This window comes from Eretmochelys imbricata, chromosome 6, assembly GCF_965152235.1.
Source record: "Eretmochelys imbricata isolate rEreImb1 chromosome 6, rEreImb1.hap1, whole genome shotgun sequence".
NCBI classification, from domain to species: Eukaryota; Metazoa; Chordata; order Testudines; family Cheloniidae; genus Eretmochelys; species Eretmochelys imbricata.
In genome coordinates this window covers 69,672,388-69,697,544 of record NC_135577.1, presented here as the reverse complement: position 1 = coordinate 69,697,544, position 25,157 = coordinate 69,672,388, and the positions used below count along the sequence as shown (strand labels likewise).

The following is a 25,157-nucleotide window of genomic DNA, read 5'->3' as shown; positions in this document are numbered from 1 at the left end:
GGACAATTTATTTATAAAATCTGTGGATAACGCCAACATGGGAGGGGTTGCAAGCATTTTGGAGGACAGGACTGGAATTCAAAAGGACCTGGATAAATTGTAGAATTGGTCCCACACTTTAAGAATGATGTGGATAAATAAGAGAGAGTCCAGAGGAGAGCAACAAAAATGATAAAAGGCTTAGAAAACCTGACCTGTGAGGAAAGCTTAAAAACCTGGGCATGTTGAGTCTTGAGAAAAGCAGACAGAGCCTGAAAACAGTCATCAGGTATGTTAAGGTCTGTTATAAAAAGAGGATGATGATAACTGTTCCCCATGTCCACTGAAGGCAGGACAAGAAGTAACAGGCTTAATTAGGAATGCTTTTAGCTGTAATAATAGTTAAGCACTGAAACAGGGTTTTAAAAAAAAAAAAAAAAAAGAGGCTGTGGAATCCCTGTCTTTGCAGGTTTTAAAAACAGGTTAGACAAACACCTGTCCGGGATGATCTAGGTATACATGATCCTGCCTCAGCAAAGAGGATGGACCAGAGGACGGGTTGAGGTCCATTTCACCCCTACATTTCCAAGAGACTTCTAAGACAACATCTAACCAGTGTGCTCTGCAATCTCCCCTTCCTGTATCACTGCCTGTTGCAAGGCAAGGCAGATCATGGTTAGAAGTACCTGCAGGGAAGGAGCAGAGATATTCCTTCATTAATCCTTGCACCTTCTCACAGTACAGCTGGATCAGACAATTGTGGAATTCTGAGCCTGTCTCCTCCCAAACATGGATGATGTGTTCCTGTGAATAAACACACAGTTCAAGAGCTCATCAAAGAGAAAAAAAAGCTTCCTCTTCCTTCAGAAAGCGAGTCCGTGCAGTCTAGCAACAGTTCCACACTTCTCTCCACTGACCACCACTTAGGAATGCCAAAAATGGCTCCTGAGTCTGACTCGCTTCCACCTCCTAACAACTGTATATTTTGTTTATTTCACCTCATGCTGAACTTAGTATTCTTTACAAAATTTCAGATTCTAACACTCAAGAGCAGAGGCTTAATAAATACATATGTTAAATTAGCAGCACTGTTTTCAATGTAAGTTCTTACCAGGTAAGGGATAGCCAGGCTTTTAAAGCTTTCTATCAAGAAGTTGAGTACTTTGTCTCGAGGCAGGGATTCTACTTCAGGAAGGTCTTCTGTAAATATCTGCCAAACAAAATTTCTATTCAGGGACTGATTTTTACATGTAGAGTGTAGTCTCGTTTTTCTGAAGCATAGGAGTCAGAGGTATTGCAACACACAAGCCCTCAAATCAAATGTGGGAGCTGTCTGACGAATGAAAGCAGCAGATTCACCCACTTGGTGCTGCCTTGTATCTGGAATGAGCAGCAATGTTCTCCATTGCTACCCTATTATCACATACATTACCTACTAAAAAGTGCACTTAAACTTGTGTTCTACCACCAGAAGCTGCAGCAGAGAAGGAATGAAAAACGAAGAGAGCAAGTTATAGCTGGTATTTCAATATACCATATGAAACTGTGTGCAACCACAAAATACATCATCAATAGTAACATTACACAGGGCCCTTACTGCTGGTTACAGCAAAAGCCCTGTGTACAGGGGGAACTGCATGGATGAGAAGCTTTAGTTGTCGTGAAATTATTCCCACATGCTCATCTTCAAGTAGAAGGCTATATAAGGAAACACGTAGGCATGCTCTACCTCCTTCCATTACCAGACAGGTAAGGTTCTTTAATTTCTGCACTGAATGTAAGTGAAAAACTAAACATTGCACTGGAGTTCAATAGTAATAACTGGACTCCGATCTCTGAGGACAAGGCTTCTGAGGACAAGGACAAACAACTGCTGCTATACTAATGGCATCAATAGCCAGATGAAAGATACATCTAATGTAGCAACTCTTACCTTCAATCCATCATCAGGAAAGTCTCTGAGCACCCATGTGGAATAGAGGAACACCAAGTGCAAGTTTTCTGTGCCTGGAACAAGAACCAAAGTAATAAACACTCACCACAATCTGAATTACTGGTTCCTGCACATGCAATGATTTGCATAGTGAAGTATTTTCACAACCTGAGGTGCTAGAAGTTTGATTTAAGAAAAAAAATAAAGCTTAAATTAGAGAGCAAATTCCGTACTAAGGCCCCAGTTTGCCATTCAGCTAGCTCCCACTTGCAAATCAAGTCAGCCAAATACTTGGGGGGCAATAGCTCAGTGGTTTGAGCATTGGCCTGCTAAACCCAGGGTTGTGAGTTCAATCCTTGAGGGGGCCATTTTGGGATCTGGGGCAAAAATTGGGGATTGGTCCTGCTTTGAGCAGGGGGTTGGACTAGATGACCTCCTGAGGTCCCTTCCAACTCTGATATTCTATGATTCTATATGGTACCATTAGACTTAAACAATCACAAGAAAAACAAGATCCAATGGCTGGAAACTGAAACAACAAAATTTAGATCAATAAGATGCTCTTAAAAAAACAGAGTAATTATCTATTGGAACAACTTGCCATGGGTTGTGGTGGATTCTTCATCACTGGAAATTTTTAAATCAAGATTGGGTATTTTTCTAAAAAAAATATTCTCTACTTTAAACAGGAATTATTTCATGGAAGTCCTAAGGCCTGTGCTATATCAGACTAGATGGTCATAACGCTTCTGACCTTATAATTTCAGAGATGCCAACCTTGCTCGGAGTCTTAGGAATGTTTATGAAAACAGTTAGGGAGAAATAGGGAAGTTGTTTGGACCTGTGCCAACTGCCAAAGTTGGGAAGCCAAATGAAGACGGGAGTCTGGAATAGCGCTTAAAAACGTCTAATCGATATTAGAAGCACTTCTGTGCATATCAGAGTAATAACAGTGTTTCAGGATGAAGTGACATTTAATAACAATAAACATCAATAGCCATGACCAGGTCAGACCATGATTTTGGGGACATCCTCACTCATTTTTAATCACCCACACCAATCATTTTGGTTAACAGTGGTGGCTGGTGAACTTTGGGGCAAGTCACTGCAGCATAGCAAACAAACAAACAAAACCACACACCAATCATGCCCACTTCCTCACATGGCAATATCCCCTCCATCAGGGGAGCAACCAGAATTAGGAACCTCTCCCCCAACCTCCATCTATGGTCAAGAGCTGCCCCCACCGGTTGTCTCCTTCCATCAGAACAGGCAGAAGGGGAATACTGGCCCTAAGAAAGCTGCCCTCTTACACCACCCTTCATTACCTTGGCCAGCCCAGGCCTGGACCTCCTTCCCAGGATGATCCTCCTGTCATGTACCCTCTCTTCCTCTTCTGCCCCTCTGGCTTCTCTCCCACAACTGTGCAGTAAGGGTCAGCCAGAAAACAAGCCATTGTCAGGGGATTTGGGGAGCTGATTCATTGCCCAAGCCTCATGTTGTGTATTGCACTCTAACTGCCCTATGTGAAATCCCCTGGTACATTCTAGAGCACATTGCCATAACAGCACCCTAACCCATTCAAAATCACCACTGTTTGCTTTCTATGAGGCCCTCACTGCACCACAGCGGCACTGGAGCAGAAAGCCCCTTGCAGCCATGGCACTACTTGCAGTGTTCGTCTGAATCAAGTGGTGGTGGGTGACTGACGCACACACACGCTTTCTATGTTATACATATAAAAATGTGTGTGCTTACAAAATAGATAGACTTAAGACAGAATTAGTGATTTTGTAACAAGTACAAATTGGGAGGATTACAGAAAATATGGATGGTTGGCATCTCTGAAATTCATGAAAATTCACCAAAAAAAAAGAGTTAAGTGGCATGCCAAGTCTAGGTAATGAGGGTTAGAGGCGTCCCTTTAAAAGGGAGATTCCCACTTACCCCTGATCTGCACTCACCCAAATGCTGTAGATACTGCACTGTCCTTTCATGGCCCTTCAAAGGAGAGTTGGCTTTCTTTGATTGATCCACTAGCACCTGCAGAGCTTTTAGTAGAAGAAAGAGGTCAATTCCATGGGGATTATACTTAAATTTAGAAAGCAGATTCCTGCATTCACTGAGAACTCATGCTCCTGGGAGAGCAGGACGACAAAGCATGCTCCTCCCACTGCAGCAGAACAGGAAAAATTATTTTTACATGTCAAATTTTTGCTACACAAGAAGCTCTTGGCAAGGACATACCCCAGGCAAACAACAGGGATAAATACTTAAGTCAAATAATTATTTAATCAAGAGACTGCTACAATGGGAGGCCATTCTGAAATACTGTTAGTTTAAGAATGAACAAACAGACTCTTGTCAGCAAGGGATGGGTTAAGATGTATAGCAGAGGTGTGCACTCCATTCACCCCTCTTCCTTCCTCACTTACCTTTTTCATGCAGCCCTTTCTTCTCATACAGTATTATCAGCTCACTGTACTTGTGTGCCTTCTTCAGTACATGCTCACTCTCTTCTATGTGGCAGTGATTATTCTCCAGTCGTAGCAATGGTGCTACCAGAGCTACATTTGTCTGTAAGCAAGGGAAGGGCATTCAGAGGTTTCAGATTCATGAACTGTGCACTCAGGCTCATAGTGTCCAACACTATAATCAAGAACACAGGAAGGGGAGGAGATCCAGAAAATATCCATTAGGGCACAAGAAGTGGGATTTTAACATTTGAAAGGGAATCCTCTACTCTTGTCAATCTTACATGCAGTTTAACTTTGGTGTTCAGTGAGCAAGCAGATAGCCAATGGCCCATATACCAGCACTTCTTTACTCACTATGGTGGAGGCCAGCTGTTGAGAAACATTAACTTCAGGAGTAATGGTCTCCGACAACTCTCTCCATCTACTTAAGCACAGCAATGAGAGAGAAGCATGCTTACAAATATGTAGGTATTTCTCTATACTTCAAAACAGAGCATTTCTCTTTGAGGAAAAGCAACCTTGCAAATCCAAGGAAGTAAACAGATATGCTTGCCAAGTTCAGTGAAGTTGTCTGTTGCTAATGAAGAAATAAGATGAGATGAAATTAAGTTCCACAAAGCACTTTAGTCCATGAAGGACAGATGTTCACTTGAATAACCTCAAATAAAACTATTCCTTATCCTGTCTTCCAATTTTCCACACCCCAAACTCCCAATGGAGTTTACTTTTTATAGATCTTTATAGGCTCGCTGGGTTAGGCAGGGAACTCACATGTAGGTAACACTTGAGCAAGGTGGTGTCAATGATTTGGAGCAACTTCTTTTTGGATTTGATGGTGGGTGTTCCTTCCATGAGGGGTGAGGTGCTGGACTGGTGGTCAGAGTCATTTAACTTCTTTACCAGCTGACTTCTTTTCTGCAGACAACACAATGAGATTTTAAAAGTATGTATTTTATTCCACCATCCCACAAATACCGTTCCAAAGGAAAACATAGGCCAACCTAAACCCTCTTAATTATAATCCATTACACACACCCATCAACTATCCCTCCGCAAATGTCTCAATTTAGATATAAGATGTACTCATCCATAACTCTGGGTGCATTTAGCTCTAGGGCCTCAACTAATTTCACCTTCCATGATATCACACCATGATAGGAGTAGTCCCCAATGTATACTAATTTTACACCCCAATTTGACAAGCCTATTATTAATCTACATTAACCAAGTTTTATGAAAATTTAAGATTTGACATTTGTTTAAGAAAAAAGCACAAATGTCCAACTCCTTTTGGTGGTGTCTTTCACCACCTATCCTTAATAGGCCAACATGTCACAAACTAGTGAGAATAAATCTATAAATAGAAAAAGTAATATTTAGTTACTACTTTTAATTATTTAAGTCTAGGAAAGTAAACTATCAAAGTTTGTCAGTATTGTAAGTACCTTATAGAAGCCAGCCAAATTCTCAGCTGATACAGCTCCATTGATTCCACGCTAGCTCAAGTTCTGGTCTTTTATCTTTAACTTGGCCCTATTAATCACTATGTAGTTAGGCTTTTTAGCTATCGAGGGAGAGAACAGTATAGTAGTCCATGGGAACCAGTGAGAGGGAAAGCATAGCTAACCAGACACATTTGGGGTATGCTCCAAATCCAGCACTGTATTCTTCTGACATCTCCCTGCTATGCAGTGCCCCCTTACTGAAGTCACCAGGTCAGGGCTGGGCATCAGAAGGCAAATTCCCTAGAGGTACATATTAACAGCATTTACCTGAGTTAGATAGTCTATGAGTGCTAAGTGTGCTTTCTCCAGCTCAGCCCCAGAGAGCACCGGCAGAGGATTAGGATACTGCAACTGTTTCCTGTAATCAGTGGGCAGCAAGTCAGGATACAGACCCATCACATGAGTGGGATCTAAGCAAAAAACAACCAGTATTTGTAAATTTCATAGCATCTTGTTTTTCAAAATACCAGTATTATATAGCTTTCTGGTAATTAGTGCAGTTTATCATAGACAAGCCCCCAGCACTTAGTAGTTTCATCTTCCTGGTGCTTTACAAATAATTGTCTCTACACTATTAAATTGCTAATCAAGTATCCCCATTTTACACATGAGGAAATGGAAGCAGAAGTTAAGTGAGGCAAGGGGGAGACAAAGCTGGAGCAGAATTCTTAAGTTCATGCCTTCCCCGACCCACAATATTCATTCTGTTGCTAGAGCTTAGTGCAGAGTCCCAGCACTAATAATGAGGTTCAATGGCAGGACTGTGAATTAATACTGCTGGTTGCAAAAGGCTTCTAAGAAAATAACACCATTGTAATAAATCCAATGAGCTTCAGAACAGATTACATGGACAGACCTGACCAGCAGTTCCCATTACTAATGAACATCAGTTTCATACAGTTTACAAACTCTAAAGTTCACTACTTAGATTAAAATCCTAGTTCCTGATCTGTTCCTCAGGTCCCAGGAGTAAAGTTTTCAAAAAGTCCTAATTCCCAAAAGTGACTTAGGTGCCTAAGACTCACTGAAAGTCATGCCTGAAGCTGAAAGTTGACTACTCAGGGAACTTCTGACATTCACTCACTTCCTTCTTATTCCATTCCATGAAATGTTCATCAAGCAGAAAAACAGGTAGCGGCTCACTGATTTTTAGCAGTGGCTGGTGCTCATAAAACTCAGAGTGAAGAAACTTTGTACAGGTGCCTCTTCTACTTCTATTCCAACTTGTGACACTTTTTGTAGAGTAGTGGGGAGGGTTTCAGGGTCTAACCAACAAACTAATCTTTGGGCTGCACAAGATGACACTACTTGTTCTCAGACTAAATCAAGTTCAGCACCAGCATCAATTTCTGGTGAGATTTACTGTAGTCTCCCCTCACTCACATTCTTCAACCCCAGGCTATACCAAGTTACCTGTACCGAGCTTGGCAAAAACCTGCATGGATTCATCGAAGCGCTTCTGGCAGAAGAGGTTAAAGGCATAGAGGTTCTTAATGTGATGAATCTGTTGTTGCTTTTCACTATCTGAATCATCTTTCATTTCCTACACAAATACAAACCCAGGAATAATAAGAAGAATTCTTGTGCTTAAATATAAAGAGAACAGAGAAGAAAAACTGACAGTGTTGAGCTTGAAATCCATTGAAAAGAATGGGAAAACCCAGGATTGAACAGGTGACCAAAAGCGCCTAAACTTCTAAAAACAGACAGTTTGTCAAGGATGGGCAGCACTGGATAGCAGAGTAGAGTCAGGAGACAGGAAGTTATTAAATGGCTAAGGGGTTAGTCAAGAGAAACTAGAGAGTTTGTGTGAAGTGGACATCAAGGAGGTTAAGACCTCAGGGCTTGCAACAGTGCTTAGTGGCAGCAGTTACCAAACAGACTACAGAGACTGGCCCATGATTCTATACCCAGCAATACAAATAGTGTATTCCACCCACACCACTAAAGATGACAACTTACCGCCAACTGCAGAGCCAATTCAAACTGCTTGTCTTGGAGAAGCTGCTGTATCTGGGTTGCTATGGAGACTGGAAGGAGACGCCAAACAAAATGATTGCTGGCCACATACACAATATTCGTACTACAATTGGAAGAGAAAAGGCCAGTTACCAAGATATAATAGTGAGGCAAGAACTCTAGCCCACATCTTGTTAGAAGAGTCTATCCTGGTTAACACACGTATGGCTTAACCAGATATACTAAAGTGGTGAGGTTACTCAAGTTCTCCTTTCCCTGCTCAACATAGCAGTGAAGGCAAAACAGAAAGCGATCAAACCACCACTGTGAATTCCTGAGGACACTTGGGGTATGTCTACACTGCAGTTAGATACCTGCGGCTGGACTGCAGGAAAGAACTTCAGAAAGGAATTAAAAGGAAGAGAAGCATAGTGAGGGAAGAGAACCTTATCTTGAGGTGCATATCAAAGGCTTGCTAATATATATTTGGGGGTACAAAGGGACACAGGCACCCTTCAGTGAGGAAGTAAAAGGGCCGCGCTTTTGCTTCATGCAAAAGGAGTCTCAACTATGCTTAGCTGAAAACACTGAAGAGAACTTTGAGTGAGAAATTTCTTTGGACAAGAGAGTAATTTTTTAGTTAAGATTAGTCTCTTGAAAGTATGTTACAATTTTGTTTTATACGTAACCATTCGTTTCCAATATTCTTACTCATTATTACTTTAATTTCTAGTCATTGATAATACTGTATATATTCATATTTACAATGAAAACAAGTTTAAGTGTACTAGTGTTAAGCAATGTGCTCATCTCGAGTTAAATCTTAGAAGCTGGTGTTTGGGAATAGCAGGGCCGGTGAGTCTGAGTATTCAATGGATAGAGGCTGGACGCTGCAGGGAAGATGCCGAGTATTTGCAAGTTGTGGTGTGCCTGTTGCTACCCCTACAGAGAAAGTGAGGTCTACAGAGGCCTAGCAGGCAGTGCTTATGCTCTCAGAGGCTGGTGGTGGTTTCAGGGAGCTGATCACAGAATACACAGACAAGACTACTTCACAGTAAGGGCAGGCAGCAGTGAGGTGCCTCACAATCCTGGGTACCCTCGTGAAGAGTCACAGTATTCCATTTCCACAAGAAGCTTGTCATGAAGGCACTACTGCAGCCACCCCAATAATCAAAACTTGAAACAGGAATCAAAGGGTCTACTAGAGAGCAAGGGAACCCCCCACTATGCCCTTAAAAGCCATGAGAGATCAGTTTATACATATTTACCGTCATCAAGGTCAAGTGATGCTGCCCTGAATAACATCTACTTTTCATATTCAGAGCGACTTAAACACCCAATCAATCCTCAACACCCACGTGAGGTAGGTAAGTATTACCTTTTACTTTTAAGAGGGAGAAACCGAGAAAGAATGTTTAAGTGGCTTAGTCAAGGTCAGAGGAAGTTGGAACAGAATTAAGGATTTTCTAGCTCCCTCTGTTGTGCTCAGAACATGAGCCTCCCCAGCCCCTGCCCCACAATCAGACACATTTTGTTAATCTTAAGCCTTTTTTTTTTTAAAAAAAAAATCCCAGGGAAAGTTTTGTGCAAACTTGTCAGTGCTTCTAGCTGCCTTCTACAAAAAAAAAAAAAAAAAAAACACCACACAGAAAAAAGGGCAGTTATACCCCCAAATCACCAGGTTAGTTTAAATCAAAACAGGTTACTTAACTAAGCAATCAGGATACAGGTATCCTGTCTATACTAGCCACTGCAGAATGAGGAGGGCTGTGAGAGGTACAGAGGAATTTAGTTCCAAGAAAGCAGCAGAACACAAGAGAACAGTGTCCCTTATCCAGTAACCCTAAGGTCAACACAGCATAGTGTAGCAACAAGAGGGGCAGATTATTAAGGTTCTGGCTATGAGCTGTTTACAACTTCTGACTCCACAGGTCAGAGAAGAAACAACATGATGATGGAACTCATGGTGCTAGTTTACCATAGTTATATTTCAGATTGTATGGAAGGGCACAATACACAGAAACTGTCGAAGAAAAAAGAGACTAGGTATAGGGAGAGATGAAAAAGGAAGTGCTCTTGTACCCTCCAGAGGTGATGAAGCGTGGTCTTTGCAGCTCAATACTCTGCACCAGCAGCCGGGGTTCAAAAGTGCGAATCTCCACATACCTTGGTAGCACCGCAATGATGTATGGAGGCTGATGTTCTGTTTGGGAGATGGAACAAGCATGCATCAGACAGATTTCTCCAGTATACCCTGGAAAGGGCCATGACACACACCATAACTTCCCTCCAGAAATGTTCAGTATGTTATGCCCTTCTCACCCATCCCCCAAATCCATCAATGAGCTTAATGCTAGAAATTAACAGCAATTCACTGATTACTATCATTTTTTCCCCCCTCAGTTTTCCTTGCCACTTCTCTCTCACCACACGCAAATTCTGCAGTACTCAACTTCTCACAAAAGCCAAAATCAGGTTTTAAATTACAAAAACAAGTGGCACATATGTAGTGTCTTATTTGCAGATCTCAAATCACTTTACAAAGATGGAGTTATCCCCACCATACTGAAAAAGAAACTGAGGGCACAGAAGTTGAGAGCAAGGAAGTAGAGAGAAATATAACCCAGGCCTCTCTGCTCGAATCACTAGGTCATGCTAGCTAGCACTCAGATGATTGTAATAAAATCAGTGTGACACAATCAAAGACTCATACATTAAGCTAGTAAACTTAAATCTGCTCCATTCATAAGAAACAAAAAGCTGACGAATCCTGGTTGGATTACAGCAAGGAAAAACTACTTCTAGTCCTCACCCATAGCTATGGGAATGTCTGTCCAATTCAAGGCACCTTTCTGAGTACAGATCCCTTCTTCGTTAAGTACTACCGTTAGATCATCTTGACCAACTGCAACTTTTCCATCTGCTAAGGGAGCCACCAATGGTTCAAGCTGCTTCCCTGTGGGGAACAGTTCTTTGATGGACCCTTTTCCATCCACCTGTGAGAGGAAGGGGGCAGGTGGGAGGGGAAAGGTCATTCAGTTTTCACTGTGGAGTTGTCATCTCAAAACTGTAGAAGACTACTTGATGAAAAGACAGACTTTATAGCATATTTTTTTGAAAGTGATACATGAGTCTCAAAATATCCACTAACACATGAAGGTAGTTTTGAAGGCTATTTGTAGGTCATCTTTTGTATGTATGTATCAAAATATTACTTGTTAGAATTGCAATTTAAAAATAAATTTGTATTTTTCTCTTAATTTGAGGAAGCCTGTTCCTATTGCTAATAGACTACTGTAACTGGATGATCTTGTTATTTAGCCACTAAGGCGTACAGTCTGTGTAGCACGATAATACTGATGTCAGTAAAAGTGTGCCGTAGTCCATAGATTTTCCTTGGACTCCCTTCTCATTCATATATGGGCCTTATTTAAGTGACAGTACCATAGGAATGTATTTCATTTTCCTAAAATATCAACATAAAATGATAAAGATGGAAAACTATAGTAATGGTAATAATTATGACTATTGTTAATGTTGCTGTCAAATTAACCAACGACAAATAATGTTGCTGTCAAATTAACCAATAGAAGGCACTATTTCATTTCAGTCCTGCAGTGGAATCTGAAATAATTAACAGTGATGAATTTAGATATTTAAAGGGATGTTGTCAAATTGAAACTGTTTAATTTCAGCTGAAGCACTAAAATAATTTTGGTGAAGTTACTCTGCCCCTCGAATAATCTCACTTTTAAAAAAACCCTATTGAATAGGTTTCAGAGTAGCAGCAATGTTAGTTTGTATCCGCAAAAAGAAAAGGAGTACTTGTGGCACCTTAGAGACTAACAAATTTATCTGAGCATAAAGTGAGTTGTAGCTCACGAAAGCTTATGATCAAATAAATTTGTTAGTCTCTAAGGTGCCACAAGTACTCCTTTCCTATTGAATAGGTTATTTTTAAAATATTTTCCCCTCTTATGTTGAGGTGTAAATACACCAAACAAAAGGGAAACTATGAAACAGAGTTAAAGTGCTGCCCAGCTGAAAAAATGTTTTCTTAATTTAATTCAGTTACACTAATCTTAGGCATTACTTGCAACAACTAGATAGTCTGTTTTTCAGAAAGACAAGCAAATTAAAGGAACATGCATGCTTTTGCGGAAGGAGGAGTAAGCTGAAAGACAGCATGTCAAAAATGGCACATTTTTATAATAAACAATGTCTATCTCACACTCTGAATCCTCCCTCCCTGGGAGCAGTCTATATCTTCTCCTTAAAAGGATTAACATCCCCTTACATACTCAGTTCAAAGTCCTGTTCTTACCCTTATCAGATAATAGTCCCTCTTGAAACCTACACAGATAGAATTTTCACACCATGCCATAGACTTGGGCACATCCGGCACACTGAAGTCCCCCTGAAGAATGAAAGGAAAGTAAGTCACATTGGCTGCTTTAGGAGCTAACTGTGCCTTCCCTGGGCTCCTTTTAACCTGTGGTCTGGAAAGCTTGTTTCATATTTAATTGTGGGGAGGCAGTACAGTAACACTGAGCACATTACCCTTTCTTCACTCTTACACAGTAGTAAAGGTTTCTTTTAAGACTGAGCACCCTACTAGCTACAGAACTGCAAACATTAGACATTACTGCAAAATATTGATCTGCTCATTGAATAATTCTCACTAACATCATGCTTGCTGCAGGAAAGGGCAGACTACATCTGTTTAAGAAGTGGAGTCTACTTTAGAATCACTCCCAACCCTTCCTGGCCAGGGAACGATAGCATTCAGCTAGAATGTCCCAACTCCATATTCTGCACAGCAGCATTTTTCTGTAACTAGACTGTGTGACCTTCCTGAACGGTTATTTAATTGGGCCTCAAAGTGGACCAGAGCTAGAATGCAGAGGACAATTAGGATTGTATACAAATTGTACCTTTCTATCACTACCCATAGTCTTCAAGAGAGGAGTCAGTCTTCTGGTTCCTGGTGATTTTCACCCATAACTAGCTCCCAATCCATTATTTCGATGGTAACAACACTTTGCTTTCAATTGCTGCTTCTTTGTTAAACCGTGCAGCACCAACACTATCAGTGCACCCTGGAAGCAGAATCTAACACTAATTCTGAATTATACTGCTGATTAAACTGGGGTATTAAAAACAATTTGATACTCTGGCAAGGGCTCTCGTACGGTCTAGTGGTTCCCACAGCACTATCTCACCTGTAGCTCATAGAACTCCCTGTCCTTCCAGAAATACAGCTGTAGCTTCTTCCGCACTGCCACGCACATCCTCAGCACCTCCTCCCCTGTATCAGAGTGCTGTGAAAACAGACAGCCTCACATGCGTTACAATTAGAAGGTAAATAAGGACAATAATATCGGGCCATAAATAATCCTAAACCTATAGGACAACTGGTCAATGGAAAAGCTGAGTAAATTTTCATGCTCCCATCAGGTCACCATGGACTATTTTCTTCACTGGGCCAAACCCAAAGTGGATGTCAATCAAGGTGCTGAACTTGAGTTCAGATGTGCATGTGGCCAGAAGAAAGATTCAAGATGTTTTCTGAAATAATTAATGTAAGATAAATCTAGGCCACAATAGGACTTGTTAATGAAAGCTACCAGGATGACAGCCCTGGAGACTGAAGTTGTGTGTACATGACAGAAATGAATTGTGTAGCAGCAGTACAAGCTTACTCATATTTGTCACTGTACCTCAACCTTATTTTGGTGAGACCACCTCTATACAGAAAAAGATAGGCCAAAGCCTCAATGAACAGGCATAGACTGACCTTTCTGCAGAGACCAAACATTGGGATGGTGGTTTATGCAATGAGGACACCTGTTCCATTTCCCTGTAGACAAGATGCACCAAACCCTTTCATGTAGTCATCCAGCCAGCCTTCAAGATGGTAATGGCTCAGTCACTACTAGCCTGAGCTAGACCTGAAGAGGTGAAAGCCACCAATTCCCATTGCCCATTATTGAGCCACCTACTCCCACTATTTTTCCTGTAGCTCTCATAGTGTGCTAGGTGCTGTACAAACGAAGAAAGGCAGTCTTTCCCCAAGACCCTTCAGTCAACAAGAGAAGTTGTTTGTACCTTTTTCTCCTACTCTAAGTGGTCAGTGGTGCTTTGCTGTCCCCAGTTGCCCTTCCACCTCATCATTAGTTAATTAATTTCTTGACAGCGTCATGGTAGGAATATGACTATGGAGAGGGCAGTGCTTTACATATCAGCTCCAAGAGGGGTTCCACATGTAGTCAAGCAGTGTGGGAGGAAAAGACAGCAGGTGGAAACTATTACTACTGGTGAAGTGGAAAGGACTGTGGCAATATGAAAAAGACAAGGACAGGTAAGCATTAAAAATTGGCATTAGTCAGGACCTTGAATGTAAAGATGAAATGCTTGACACTTATGTGCTGAAGGAGTGGGGAACAAGGGATTCAAAGAAAGGGGGATATGATCATATTAATGAACTAATATGATCTAAGGGTCTATGTTTTGTATTCTAATTAATTAGAACAGTTTATTGACAAGAGGCACCACTGCAAGTACACGCTAAGTCAGACACCCACACACAAAAAGTACACCCAATTATAACAAGACATTTTGTAATGCTTGGATTTGCATGTTTCATATGATTTAGCATTAGCTGTATGTTAACACTAGAAGCCCAAGACTAAATAACTATGAGAAAATGTTTACCACTGGGCAAAAGTTTCAGCTTGCCTAATTACAAAGACCAAGCTCCCTTTCAAGAGTAAATCAAAGCACTAGAGGTACACCATTAACTTGAGTCTCCTCTAGCTATAAGCAAGGCCTGGGGACCAAAGTACCGGTAAATTGATTAACTGATTTGTGTGTAAGTAAGAGACCATTTTTATAAGACCGTAGGACCCAGATGAAGGACCACCTTATCCTTATGGAACATTATATAAATTGAATCAGCCATTAGTGTCTCCAAGACACTCTAGGTTAATGTAACTGTTACCAGAAACAATTTTCAGAGAAAGATGGTGAAGTGAAAATTCGAAGAACCACTCTAATGGTGGTTCCATTACCTTTGTAAGCCCCATTGTAAGTCCCAAGATGGGGATGGCTTCCAAACTGAAAAAAGCACTTGAAGAACCACCCTTTAAAAATCTCATCACTGAGGATGAAAATTCAGTTGAGTCTTGAATCAATGGGTGAAAGGCCAAAATTACAACCAAGTGTACTCTTACAAAGTAGAGGAAGAAACCAAGACCAACATTTTTAAAACTTGGTGCCTGGAGTGAACTTCCTAAATCCACTGTTAAACACGCAAATAAGCAGTCTGATTTTCAGAAGTGCTGAACCACAACATCTCCCAATTTCTCACATAATAAATTTAAAATGAAAATAACTTTGTAACATACAAAACCCTCTGAGCAATTTGAAAGTTAGTCTTTGTTATGAGACTTTGTCAGAACACTTACAACATTAACCTGCCTCCACTTACCTGTAAGTCACACGTGAACAGAGATGCACCTTTTGCCTTAGAGACTGTGGTGATTTGTTGAAATGTCAACAGGTCGTGGACATAAATGTTATTTTCTGTTTTAGACAAAATTCCTAATTATTGTTCAATAATTTAAAAAACATGCAACTCATTTTTAATTTACAGAAACTATCACAAGACACTTTACAAAGCAGATCCAAACTAGTGAGAGAAATTTAAAGTTTCAGGATAGGAAGGAGACGGGTTTTTTTTCCCCCCTTCACAATTTGAAAACAATCAGTGAGGCAGAGACAAAAAGGTTTCTGGGTTGCAGAGGACTTTCACACCAACTGTGGCAAGACTGTATGAAGGAACCAAGAACAGGTGCTAAACAAGCAAGCAAAGTGGAAGACAGACAGAAGAGAAAGCAGGCGACAGCAAGTTCATGATGGAAGCTCTCATTAAAAAAAGACCATTTTGAACTGGCTCCTGAAATTTGTGGGTGGTGAACAGAGTTGAAAGTTGGAGCTGGTGTGGTCAAGTTTTTGTACGCACGAGAACGCAGGCAGCAGCATTCTACACATGCTGGAGTCGGGAGAGCTGGGACTTGGAGGTCAAAAAGGAAGGAGTTGTACCATAAGTAAAAAGAGACAAGGAAGATCATAATTCAAGAATAAGTTCACCCAACATACAGTACTCAAAATTCTTGCATAAGTTATTTGAATATTAGTGGTCTGTTCCCCAAATGTCTTTACTGGCTTAAGGGTAGCCAGCTGCTTCTTAACCTATACTGCACAACACTTCCCTGCAAATTAGAGGGCAGAATTCTAGACTCAGTGACTTTTCAACAACTAGACTGCCATGCAGTGTGAAGGACCGCCCCAAATCAAGATGGTGGCAAACTGTTTTAAGAATAAGCCTTAGAGTAGGTGAGGGTATGAATTATTCACTTTCCTTGGTACAACAAACAGACAGTCTATATGGGGGTGGGGAAAAAGAGATGTCATGCTCAGCCAAGTAATTGCACCAAAAAAAAAGAACTAAATACTGAAACATATTCTTCACTTACCTAACAAACTGACCAGAATTTTAAATTGGGAAACAACATGAATCTGAAAAGAGAATTGTATTAAAGCAACATCTCTACAAGCCAAACACTATTCCCTGCCCCCACACCCAGACATGGACAGAGATTTAATTAGTCTATGCAAATAGTTTTATTTACCCACACAAGGCAATGAAGATGGAGCTACTGTTACTTTCTATGCAACATTCCTCCAGCTACTGTACAATCCCATACCTATACTCATGAAGTGTCTGATAAAGCTAGCTTATATTTTTTATATCCTTTCCGAGTGAGAAAGCTTAACAATGCAGATCCCTTTAACAAGATTTAACCATGTTCTGGTGCTTCACCAATAAAAGGATGTAAATGATTCCTTAAAAACTACTCTTCTTCTCCAACGAAAAGGCAAGGTGCTCTACTGCAGTGATACATTCAGTGTGCTAACATCTATCAAAATTAAAATGATACTAAAACTGAAAGCAAGTCAGTACACAGCTATTCTAGATTCCAGCCTCTAATAGCCAAAACAATATTTGCACTTTAATAGCATGTTTCATCAAAGGATATCAAGTACCATGTCAGACAGCAATGTATTATCTCCATCATACAAACATGTATGATTTGCTGGAGGTCACAGCGATTCAGTAAGTGAGTCCTAACACCAAGTCATCTACTGTAACCACCAACCCAAGTTCCTTCCTACTGTAGGAAGGGACTGTGGACAAACTCACAGTCTAGTCTGTGCCACTCCCAACAAAGTTTACTGTTTAACAAAAAAAAAAAAAAAAAAAAAAAAGCCTTCTGGGGATTCCAGATTAATGTATTTCACATTGCACCCTCTTAGTGGAATCACCAGCAATTTTCCCCAATGTCAGCAACTGCCATTTCCTACCTGCTGAATCTTTTTTGAGAAGTTCTTGTTGGATTTCTCTAGTGTCACTTCAAATCTGTTGCAACCTACCAAGCAGAGATTAAAGAGTGACATAAAATCACAGTTGCCTTCAGATTTATTACTGCATAAACCCTTACTGTAAGTCCCATAAATTATAGCAGAAATCAAATTAAGTATCTAATGACAGAAGACTGCATGTCTTGTAAGAAGTGTGTGCTTCCTTTTTCTTAAACCAGTTTGGGGGATCTGAGGTTGTCATACATATCTAGCTGGGGATTCCAAAAACATGGTTTAACTTCATGAAGTCAGCAAATCAGAAGGTCTCATCTTTAGCTAAATCCTTGCCTTGGAATCTCAGATCCTAATATAATTTAATTAAATATTTAAAAAAACCCAAGCTATGAAGACAGCCCTAAAGCACCTTTTTTCCCAGCCAATCAAATACCAGCAACTCAAATCTCCAGGAAGCACATCACTGCAAGATGGAGAAAGAAAAAAACATTTCACTACAAGGGTTTAAAAGGAGTTTTACGGATACAAACTTACAGCCACTTTCTGATGATGTAACCTCTCCTGGTATTGATGCAAAAAGGGGGAGAAATTTACCAAGTGAGACAAAAGACACTAGCAACTCAAGTCAGCATGATCTATTGAAACAGACTGCCTATGGAGGCTGGGAAAGAGCTGGAATTAGGGTTTAGGAATCCAAGTGTCTACAATAGAAAGAGAATCCTTCTGAGACCAGGTGCAATTGGGGGCAGATGTGCCACACCTTTTAACGTTTTCCTTTGCAATCCAATGAGCTATTAAATTAAAGTACATTTAATAGTATGGCTTTCTGCACATTATAACTGGTAGATACCAGAGATATAGATCTGCTTAACATGAGTAATTTTATATATGATTCTAAATATAATAGGCGCTCTTTGTGGCATCACCAGAATGCACTGAGGCCACTTGTGACCGCTTCCTCAAAAGACAGAGAGGGGAGTATTTTTTGGTCTAGATTAGAATGTTCGGATTCTGAACCAGGTTTAATTTTATTATGTATATTGATCAAGATGGTGGGTCTCACCTTTTAATTAAGTTGCTTTTTTACTGAACCACCAATCTGATCTATTCGCTAGGTTCTGTTAGAGTTTATGCATGGTGGGTATTGTATTCATGCAGATTACACTAATTTACTGTAAATACACATGTGGAAACCATTATAGTTCAGATAGATAACCAGAAACTTCTATGCTTAAACTCTGTACCATTTTCTTTTTATCATCTTAATACAATTCTTAACTTTGGTGGAATCTTGTGAGAAAGGGTAATTTTTAAAGCAGATGGTAAACTCTAGAAGACAGATAACAGAGTAGAAGGAAAGAAAAGGTAAGATCTATACATATTGCAGTGGCCCTGTATAAACATTTTCGTAAGCTACAGGTGATAAAAGCTGCTGTTCAGTATACTAAATGTACCAGGGTACCAGTATTATTAGAGTCACTGAAGAGTGGAGAAGAGTGGAGAAAGATACATTGTCATAATATTGCACAAAAGCTTGGGGTTTTTTGTACAAGCTCACCTATATCCTTCCTGATCCTGTAAAGGAGGAGATGCCCTTGTTTGGTGCCAACAAGCAGCCATTCCTCTGTAAGATAAGAGAATTCTTATCAGTACCAATAAGAATACCCCTCTCAGCTAAAAGTAATCTGAAAATTCTTCATCTTCTTAAACTGAAGCCCACTGTTGAATGGTCCAAAACATATTATGGCAAATTTCAGCTGGGGAATGTGCATGGCTCTTGCACGGTTTCCCTAGAGCAGGGGTATGCAAACTTTTTGGCCCAAGGGCCACATCTGGGTATGGAAATTGTATGGTGGGCCATGAATGCTCACGAAATTGGGGGTTGGGGTGAGGGCTCCGGTTGGGGGTGCAGGCTCTGGGGTAGGGCCAGAAATGAGGAGTTCAGGGTGTGGGAGGAGGCTCCAAGCTGGGGCAAGGGTACAGGGGTGAGGGCTCGGGGTGCAGGCTCTGGGGTGTGGGAGGGTGGGATCAATGGGTTCGGAGGGTAGGAGGGGGATATGGGCTGGGGCAAGGGGTCGGGGTGCAGACTCTGGGCTGCGCTTACCTCAAACAGGTCACAGAAGCAGCTTCATGTCCCCCCCAGCTCCCATGCAGAGACACGGCCAGGCAGCTCTGCGTGCTGCCCCATCTGCAGGTGCCAACCCTGCAGCTCCTATTGGCCCTGTTTTCTGGCCAATGGGAGCTGTGGGGGCAGTGTGCAAAGCCCACTGGCTACCCATATGCTTAGGAGCCGGAGGAAGCCGCACAGAGCAAGCTTCCAAACCTGCTCCCCAGCAGGAGCTTGAGGGCTGGAATAAAAGGTCTGAAGGGCTGGATGCAGCCCCCAGACTGTAGTTTGCCCAAGTCTGCCCTAGAGGAAGTGCTTACATATAGAGTAACCTTTGTTTTGGGAAACAAACATTTCCAGGGATCAGGAAAGAAGTATGAAAACATGGCCCCAATACAGGAGCCTACTTGCTCATAATTAGGGCCCTACCAAATTGGTGGCCATGAAAAACGTGTCATGGACCATGAAATCTGGTCTTGTGTGCGTGTTTATCCCATACTATACAGATTTCACAGGGGAGACCAATGTTTCTCAAATTGGAGGTCCTGATCCAAAAGCCAATTGCAGGCACAGGGGAGGGGGGAGAGTGTCGCAAGGTTATTTTAGGGAGGTCATGGTATTGTCACCCTTAACTTCTGCACTGCCTTCAGAGCTGGGTGGCTGGAGAGTGGCAGCTGTTAACTGAGGGCCCAGATCTGCAGGCAACAGCAAAGAAGTAAGGGTGGCAATACCGTAACATGTTGTCTTTACTTCTGTGCTGCTGTTTGAGGAGGCTCTGCCTTCAGAGCTTGGATCCCAGCTAGCAGCTGCCACTCTCCAGCTGCCCAACCCTGAAGGTGGTGCTGCCACCAGCAGCAGTGCAGAAGTAAGGGTAGCAGTACTGCAACCCCCCTACAATAACCTTGCAATCCCCCACAACTCCTTTTCATGTCAGGACCCCTACAATTACAACACCATGAGATTTCACATTTAAATAGGTGAAATCATGAAATTTATGATTTTTAAAATCCTATGATCGTGAAATTGACCAAAATGGACTGTGAATTAGGTAGGGCCCTACTCATAATGAAGTAAAAGTAAAAGGGAGAGAGCTCCGCATTCTTCATAAATATACATAAACTACTTTTCAAGCATTGGCTGCTGCATATAGATGCCTCGTGTTCCTCCCAACTTATTGGTCTACACAGTGAAAAATTGGAGGGAGCAAGACAAATTTAGATACTACCATTTGTGAGTTCTGACTTTGAACACAGTAGTCGAACATTTAGAAGCCACAGTTGTCCCCAGGAATTATTCAGTTATGTCTGAAATTATTACATTAGTTACAAAAAAAAATGGTATTTGAGTTGCTGTGACACGTAAAAGTCAGTCATTTTGGATTTACAAAGTAGAATACTTGAGAAATCCACTGTTTTTCCACACACACACACACACTTTCGTACATTGCATATTAGAAGGCTTTGAATCTAAGTATTACTGTGCAACTCATCCACAAAAATCTTTGTTCATTAAATTTCAATTAATCTTTAGCTTCATAACAGGGAAAACTTTACTAAACATATGAAATTTACCTTTCCCTTTTTCACACCATATTTCTCAAAGCTACTTGTGATTTAACAAGATCTTGCTTCCCCGAGCCTCCTTTTTTCCTATTTAATTAGAAATTAAGTCATAAAACTGGAAGTACATCTCCCCTCTTCCATGAGACTGCTGTGCTCAAAAAACCCACAGGATTATGACTTCAATGAAACAAATAAATTTGTTTTGCAATGAAGTTTCTCAGTTTCAATGTTTTCTCCACTGTATCAGTGCCACTGTAAGGAATATATTCAATTTAGCTACAGAATTTAAGTCACAGTGTTTTGTTTTTAAGGCTTAATTAAAAACAAGCCAAGTTTCTGACAAAGTTACTCTTTTACATGAAAGTTTTTGTTCCATAACATAACATTTATTTGAAACTGCTCCAATGGTTTAGTATTAAAAAGAGTCCCAAAGAAAACTGATTAGAGCATAGATGAGGCAGTCAAAGGTGCATGATAAATAAAACCTATTCACCTAGGTATCACTAACACAAATTTGCTATGAACCATCTACTTGCTAAACTTGATTTGTTAATATCACAGCTTTACTATATTAACAAGCAATCTACAAGAAAGAAAGTTACAGGGAGAAACTAGCTAACCCATATTTATAAATATTGAAACATTTTATACTACTGTAAGTAATCACTGCTCCATCTACAGTAATAACAGTTACTTGAATTGTCACTTAGGCCTGATCTACACTTAAAATTTGAGTCGACATAGGTTGGCATAGCCCTGAGAGACATAGCTAACTCCCATGGTAGATGCTGCTAGTTCAATGGAAAAATGATTCTATCCTCAGGGGTGGGGGGTGTTTACCTACACTGATAGAAAATCCCCTTCTGCCAGCACAGACTGCATCAGCATAGCTATGGTGCTGTAGCTATGCCTGTAGTTCCAGAGTATACACACAGCCTTGGATAACAGTTCTAACCCACCAGGTCAGATTGTTTTGTATTTAAGACACAAAGTATGGGTTTATTCACAAATAAAACACACCAGGTAGGGAAAGGCAAAGTATCACTTCTTATGCTACACAGGAACACATTTTCTCCCTCTCTACCATTCAGACTCACACTTAACACACAATGGGAAAGAAAAACACATAGGATACACAAGACCAGAACAAAAAATTTCATCCCACAACAAACAAACCTATTCAAGGTTTCAGAGTAGCAGCTGCATTAGTCTGTATCCGCAAAAAGAAAAGGAGTACTTATGGCACCTTAGAGGCGAACAAATTTGAGTATAAGCTTTTGTGAGGTACAATGGGTGTTACAATGGATGTTACCATACACACCATAACAAGAGTGATCAGGTAAGGCGAGCTATTACCAGCAGGAGGGGGGGGGGGTGTTTACAATGATAACACCCATTTTTACATGTTCTGTGTGTATATAAATCTCCCCACTGTATTTTCCACTGAATGCATCCGATGAAGTGAGCTGTAGCTCACAAAAGCTTATGCTCAAATACATTGGTTAGTCTCTAAGGTGCCACTAGTACTCCTTTTCTTTTTACTTTGTGTAATGACACATCCACTACCAGTCTTTATTCAAGCCTACAAACTGAGTGCAACCAGATCAGACAGATCACCCAAATGTTTAAAAAACAGACCCATACACAGACCAAAGTGGGTCACTTCCACTACCCTTCAAAACTGCATCTTTTTAATGAATGGAGGCTACAAATCACACTTCAGCCCAATTCCAGTCCCCACTCTATTCCCTGAAACGGGGGCTCAATCCCCGCTAGCCGCTGCCCTGGGCTACGCTCAAGATGGGTCACACAAGCGGCTTGTAGAGACCCCAAAATTCGAAGTCTGGAGCGTGTGTTTTTAGAAAGAGCTTCGAGCCCTTCCCGCGAGGAACCCACCCCGCGGACGGGAACAGCCGCAGCGAGCCCGGAGGCTGAGGGCAGCGCTGTGTCACAGGGGTGCCTGGAGACACTGGGCTCAGGGGCAGCGGGCTCAGCCGCGGACACCAGGGCGCGGGGCCACAAGCGGGCCGCGGCCTCGGAGCTGGTCCCGGGGCAGGCGGAGGAACCGCCGCCCCACCGCCGCGGGGTCCCCGGGACTCCTTCGCGGGGCCCCCGGGGAAGGGGCCAAGGCCCGTGGGGAGGAGTCCGGGGGCAGCCCCGCCGCTCACCCCAAGCCGCCAGACAGTCTATCTGCAGCGGCAGCTTCTCCAGGATCGGCACCGGCTCGAAGGCGTCGTGCATGGCGGCAGCTCCCCAGGCCGGTAGCGCCACCTCACCCGCACCCCCGGGCCGGCCAGGCTGGAGAATCCTGCGCCTCCCCAACGCGGGGCCCCCGCGGCCCCAAGTACAGGCCCAGCTGATCCCCAACCCTTCCCAGCAGCCCCCGCGCCCAGCCCGTTCCGCTTCCCCGCCGGAGCCCGCCCATAAGCTCCGCCCCCTCCGCAGGGCAAGCTCCGCCCTAGGCCCCGCCCCCTCCCCGAGTCTGCGGCCTCGCCCTATAGGTCCCGCCCGCTCACGGCTCCACCCCGACCCGCAAGGCCTGTGCCCCTTAGAGGCGCCTCGTCCGGCCCGAGGCCTCCCGCTCCCACCTCCCCTTGGCTCCGCTCCAGGGCCCGGCCCTTCCCTACCCCGGCACGGGGCGAGTCCCCCCTACTGCCAGCCCGGCCTCCCTGCCCTGCCCCTCGCCTTTCCCCGGCCCGGCCCATGCGCGTGGGGCCCGCTCGCCCCCAGACCTGTAGCTCAGAGCTCCCCTGCGCGCCGTGACTCTGCCGCTTCTGAGCGGCATGGCCCTGAAGCAAACGCGCTGTGCACCAGGAGTAGTGTGACACCTGCTCTCTGAAGCAGGACCCCAGGCCCCGAGAGCTGTGAACGTCCCGTCCCTCTTCATAGGTGGGGTGGGGGGGTAGAAACAGCGAAGGCTGCTGCCTCCTTAAATAGGTACAATAGTCGCTACTTCACGGCTGCTCAGCTTGGCAGAATCATCCAGCCACCATGCTTGCAGCCGGGGGCCATGGAGCAGTAAACACTGGCGCACGCAGGAGGGCATCCAGTTAAAACACGAGCGCTGGCCCAGGGAGTTCAAGCTGCTGTTCACTTCCGACCGTTCCCCCAACATTTAAGGTACCAAGAGCCTGCCCGGAGAAGGGGGGGAAAGGAGTGCGTATCACCCTGTAACAGTAGCTATTAGAGTCACCTGTGTAAGCATGACCCATCTCACAGTGACTAGGACCAAACTAAAATTAAAAAGGGCAGTTTCGTTCCAGCACTCGCAGACGTGTGCGTTCATGACCTCAGCTTCATCTGCTTCCTTAGGGCTAAAACACCAAGGGGCAGCCAGGGCGTATGCACCAAAACCACAGCTTATCAAAGGAACCGTTACACTTGCTAAGACCAATTGGGCATCTAGCCTAGGAGCCGGTCTCCTTTCCTTGACAGTTTACAGTAGAAAATGAAAATGAATAAAGCTTAAGATTATGAGGCTCAATAAAATGAAGCTTACATTTTGATAAGATAGTTATGTCATGCCTTTGCAACCATTTGTCAGCCTACTTTTTACTGCCTCTCACAGTTAAAGTGAGAAGAGTAGTGGTTTCAGAGTAACAGCCGTGTTAGTCTGTATTCGCAAAAAGAAAAGGAGTACTTGTGGCACCTTAGAGACTAACCAATTTATTTGAGCATGAGCTTTCGTGAGAAAACCTGGATTTGTTGGTCAGTTTGGACGAGCTATTACCAGCAGGAGAGTGAGTCTGTGTGTGTATGGGGGTGGGTTTCTGGAGGGGGGTGAGGGAGTGAGAGAACCTGGATTTGTGCAGGAAATGGCCTAACTTCATTATCATGCACATTGTGTAAAGAGTTGTCACCTTGGATGGGCTATCACCAGCAGGAGAGTGAATTTGTGTGGGGGGGTGGAGGGTGAGAAAACCTGGATTTGTGCTGGAAATGGCCTAACCTGACGATTACTTTAGATAAGCTATTACCAGCAGGACAGTGGGGTGGGAGGAGGTATTGTTTCATATTCTCTGTGTATATATAAAGTCTGCTGCAGTTTCCACGGTATGTATCTGATGAAGTGAGCTGTAGCTCACGAAAGCTCATGCTCAAATAAATTGGTTAGTCTCTAAGGTGCCACAAGTACTCCTTTTCTTTTTAAGAGTAGTGGTGTTACTGTACTAAAACAAACATATTGCTCTCTTTGAC

At 42.6% G+C, this 25,157-nt stretch overlaps 1 protein-coding gene across 1 annotated transcript in view; it reads right to left on the bottom strand.

Moving 5' to 3' along the window:
* VPS39 (VPS39 subunit of HOPS complex) overlaps positions 1-23,322 on the bottom strand; it is a 33,098-nt gene extending 9,776 nt beyond the window's left edge. Inside the window, exons 1-18 of the mRNA XM_077818836.1 lie at positions 23,129-23,322; positions 18,850-18,915; positions 17,280-17,344; positions 16,391-16,433; positions 15,343-15,437; positions 13,076-13,174; positions 12,178-12,270; positions 10,666-10,849; positions 9,936-10,056; positions 7,857-7,977; positions 7,308-7,437; positions 6,162-6,304; positions 5,161-5,304; positions 4,348-4,489; positions 3,877-3,963; positions 1,913-1,986; positions 1,091-1,189; positions 666-783 (exon numbers count right to left, since the gene is read on the bottom strand). Coding sequence (XP_077674962.1) covers positions 666-783; positions 1,091-1,189; positions 1,913-1,986; positions 3,877-3,963; positions 4,348-4,489; positions 5,161-5,304; positions 6,162-6,304; positions 7,308-7,437; positions 7,857-7,977; positions 9,936-10,056; positions 10,666-10,849; positions 12,178-12,270; positions 13,076-13,174; positions 15,343-15,437; positions 16,391-16,433; positions 17,280-17,344; positions 18,850-18,915; positions 23,129-23,201 — 1,897 coding nt within the window. The 5' untranslated portion in view covers positions 23,202-23,322. The remainder of the gene's footprint in view (positions 1-665; positions 784-1,090; positions 1,190-1,912; positions 1,987-3,876; positions 3,964-4,347; positions 4,490-5,160; positions 5,305-6,161; positions 6,305-7,307; positions 7,438-7,856; positions 7,978-9,935; positions 10,057-10,665; positions 10,850-12,177; positions 12,271-13,075; positions 13,175-15,342; positions 15,438-16,390; positions 16,434-17,279; positions 17,345-18,849; positions 18,916-23,128) is intronic.
* Between the last annotated feature and the right edge of the window lie 1,835 nt (positions 23,323-25,157).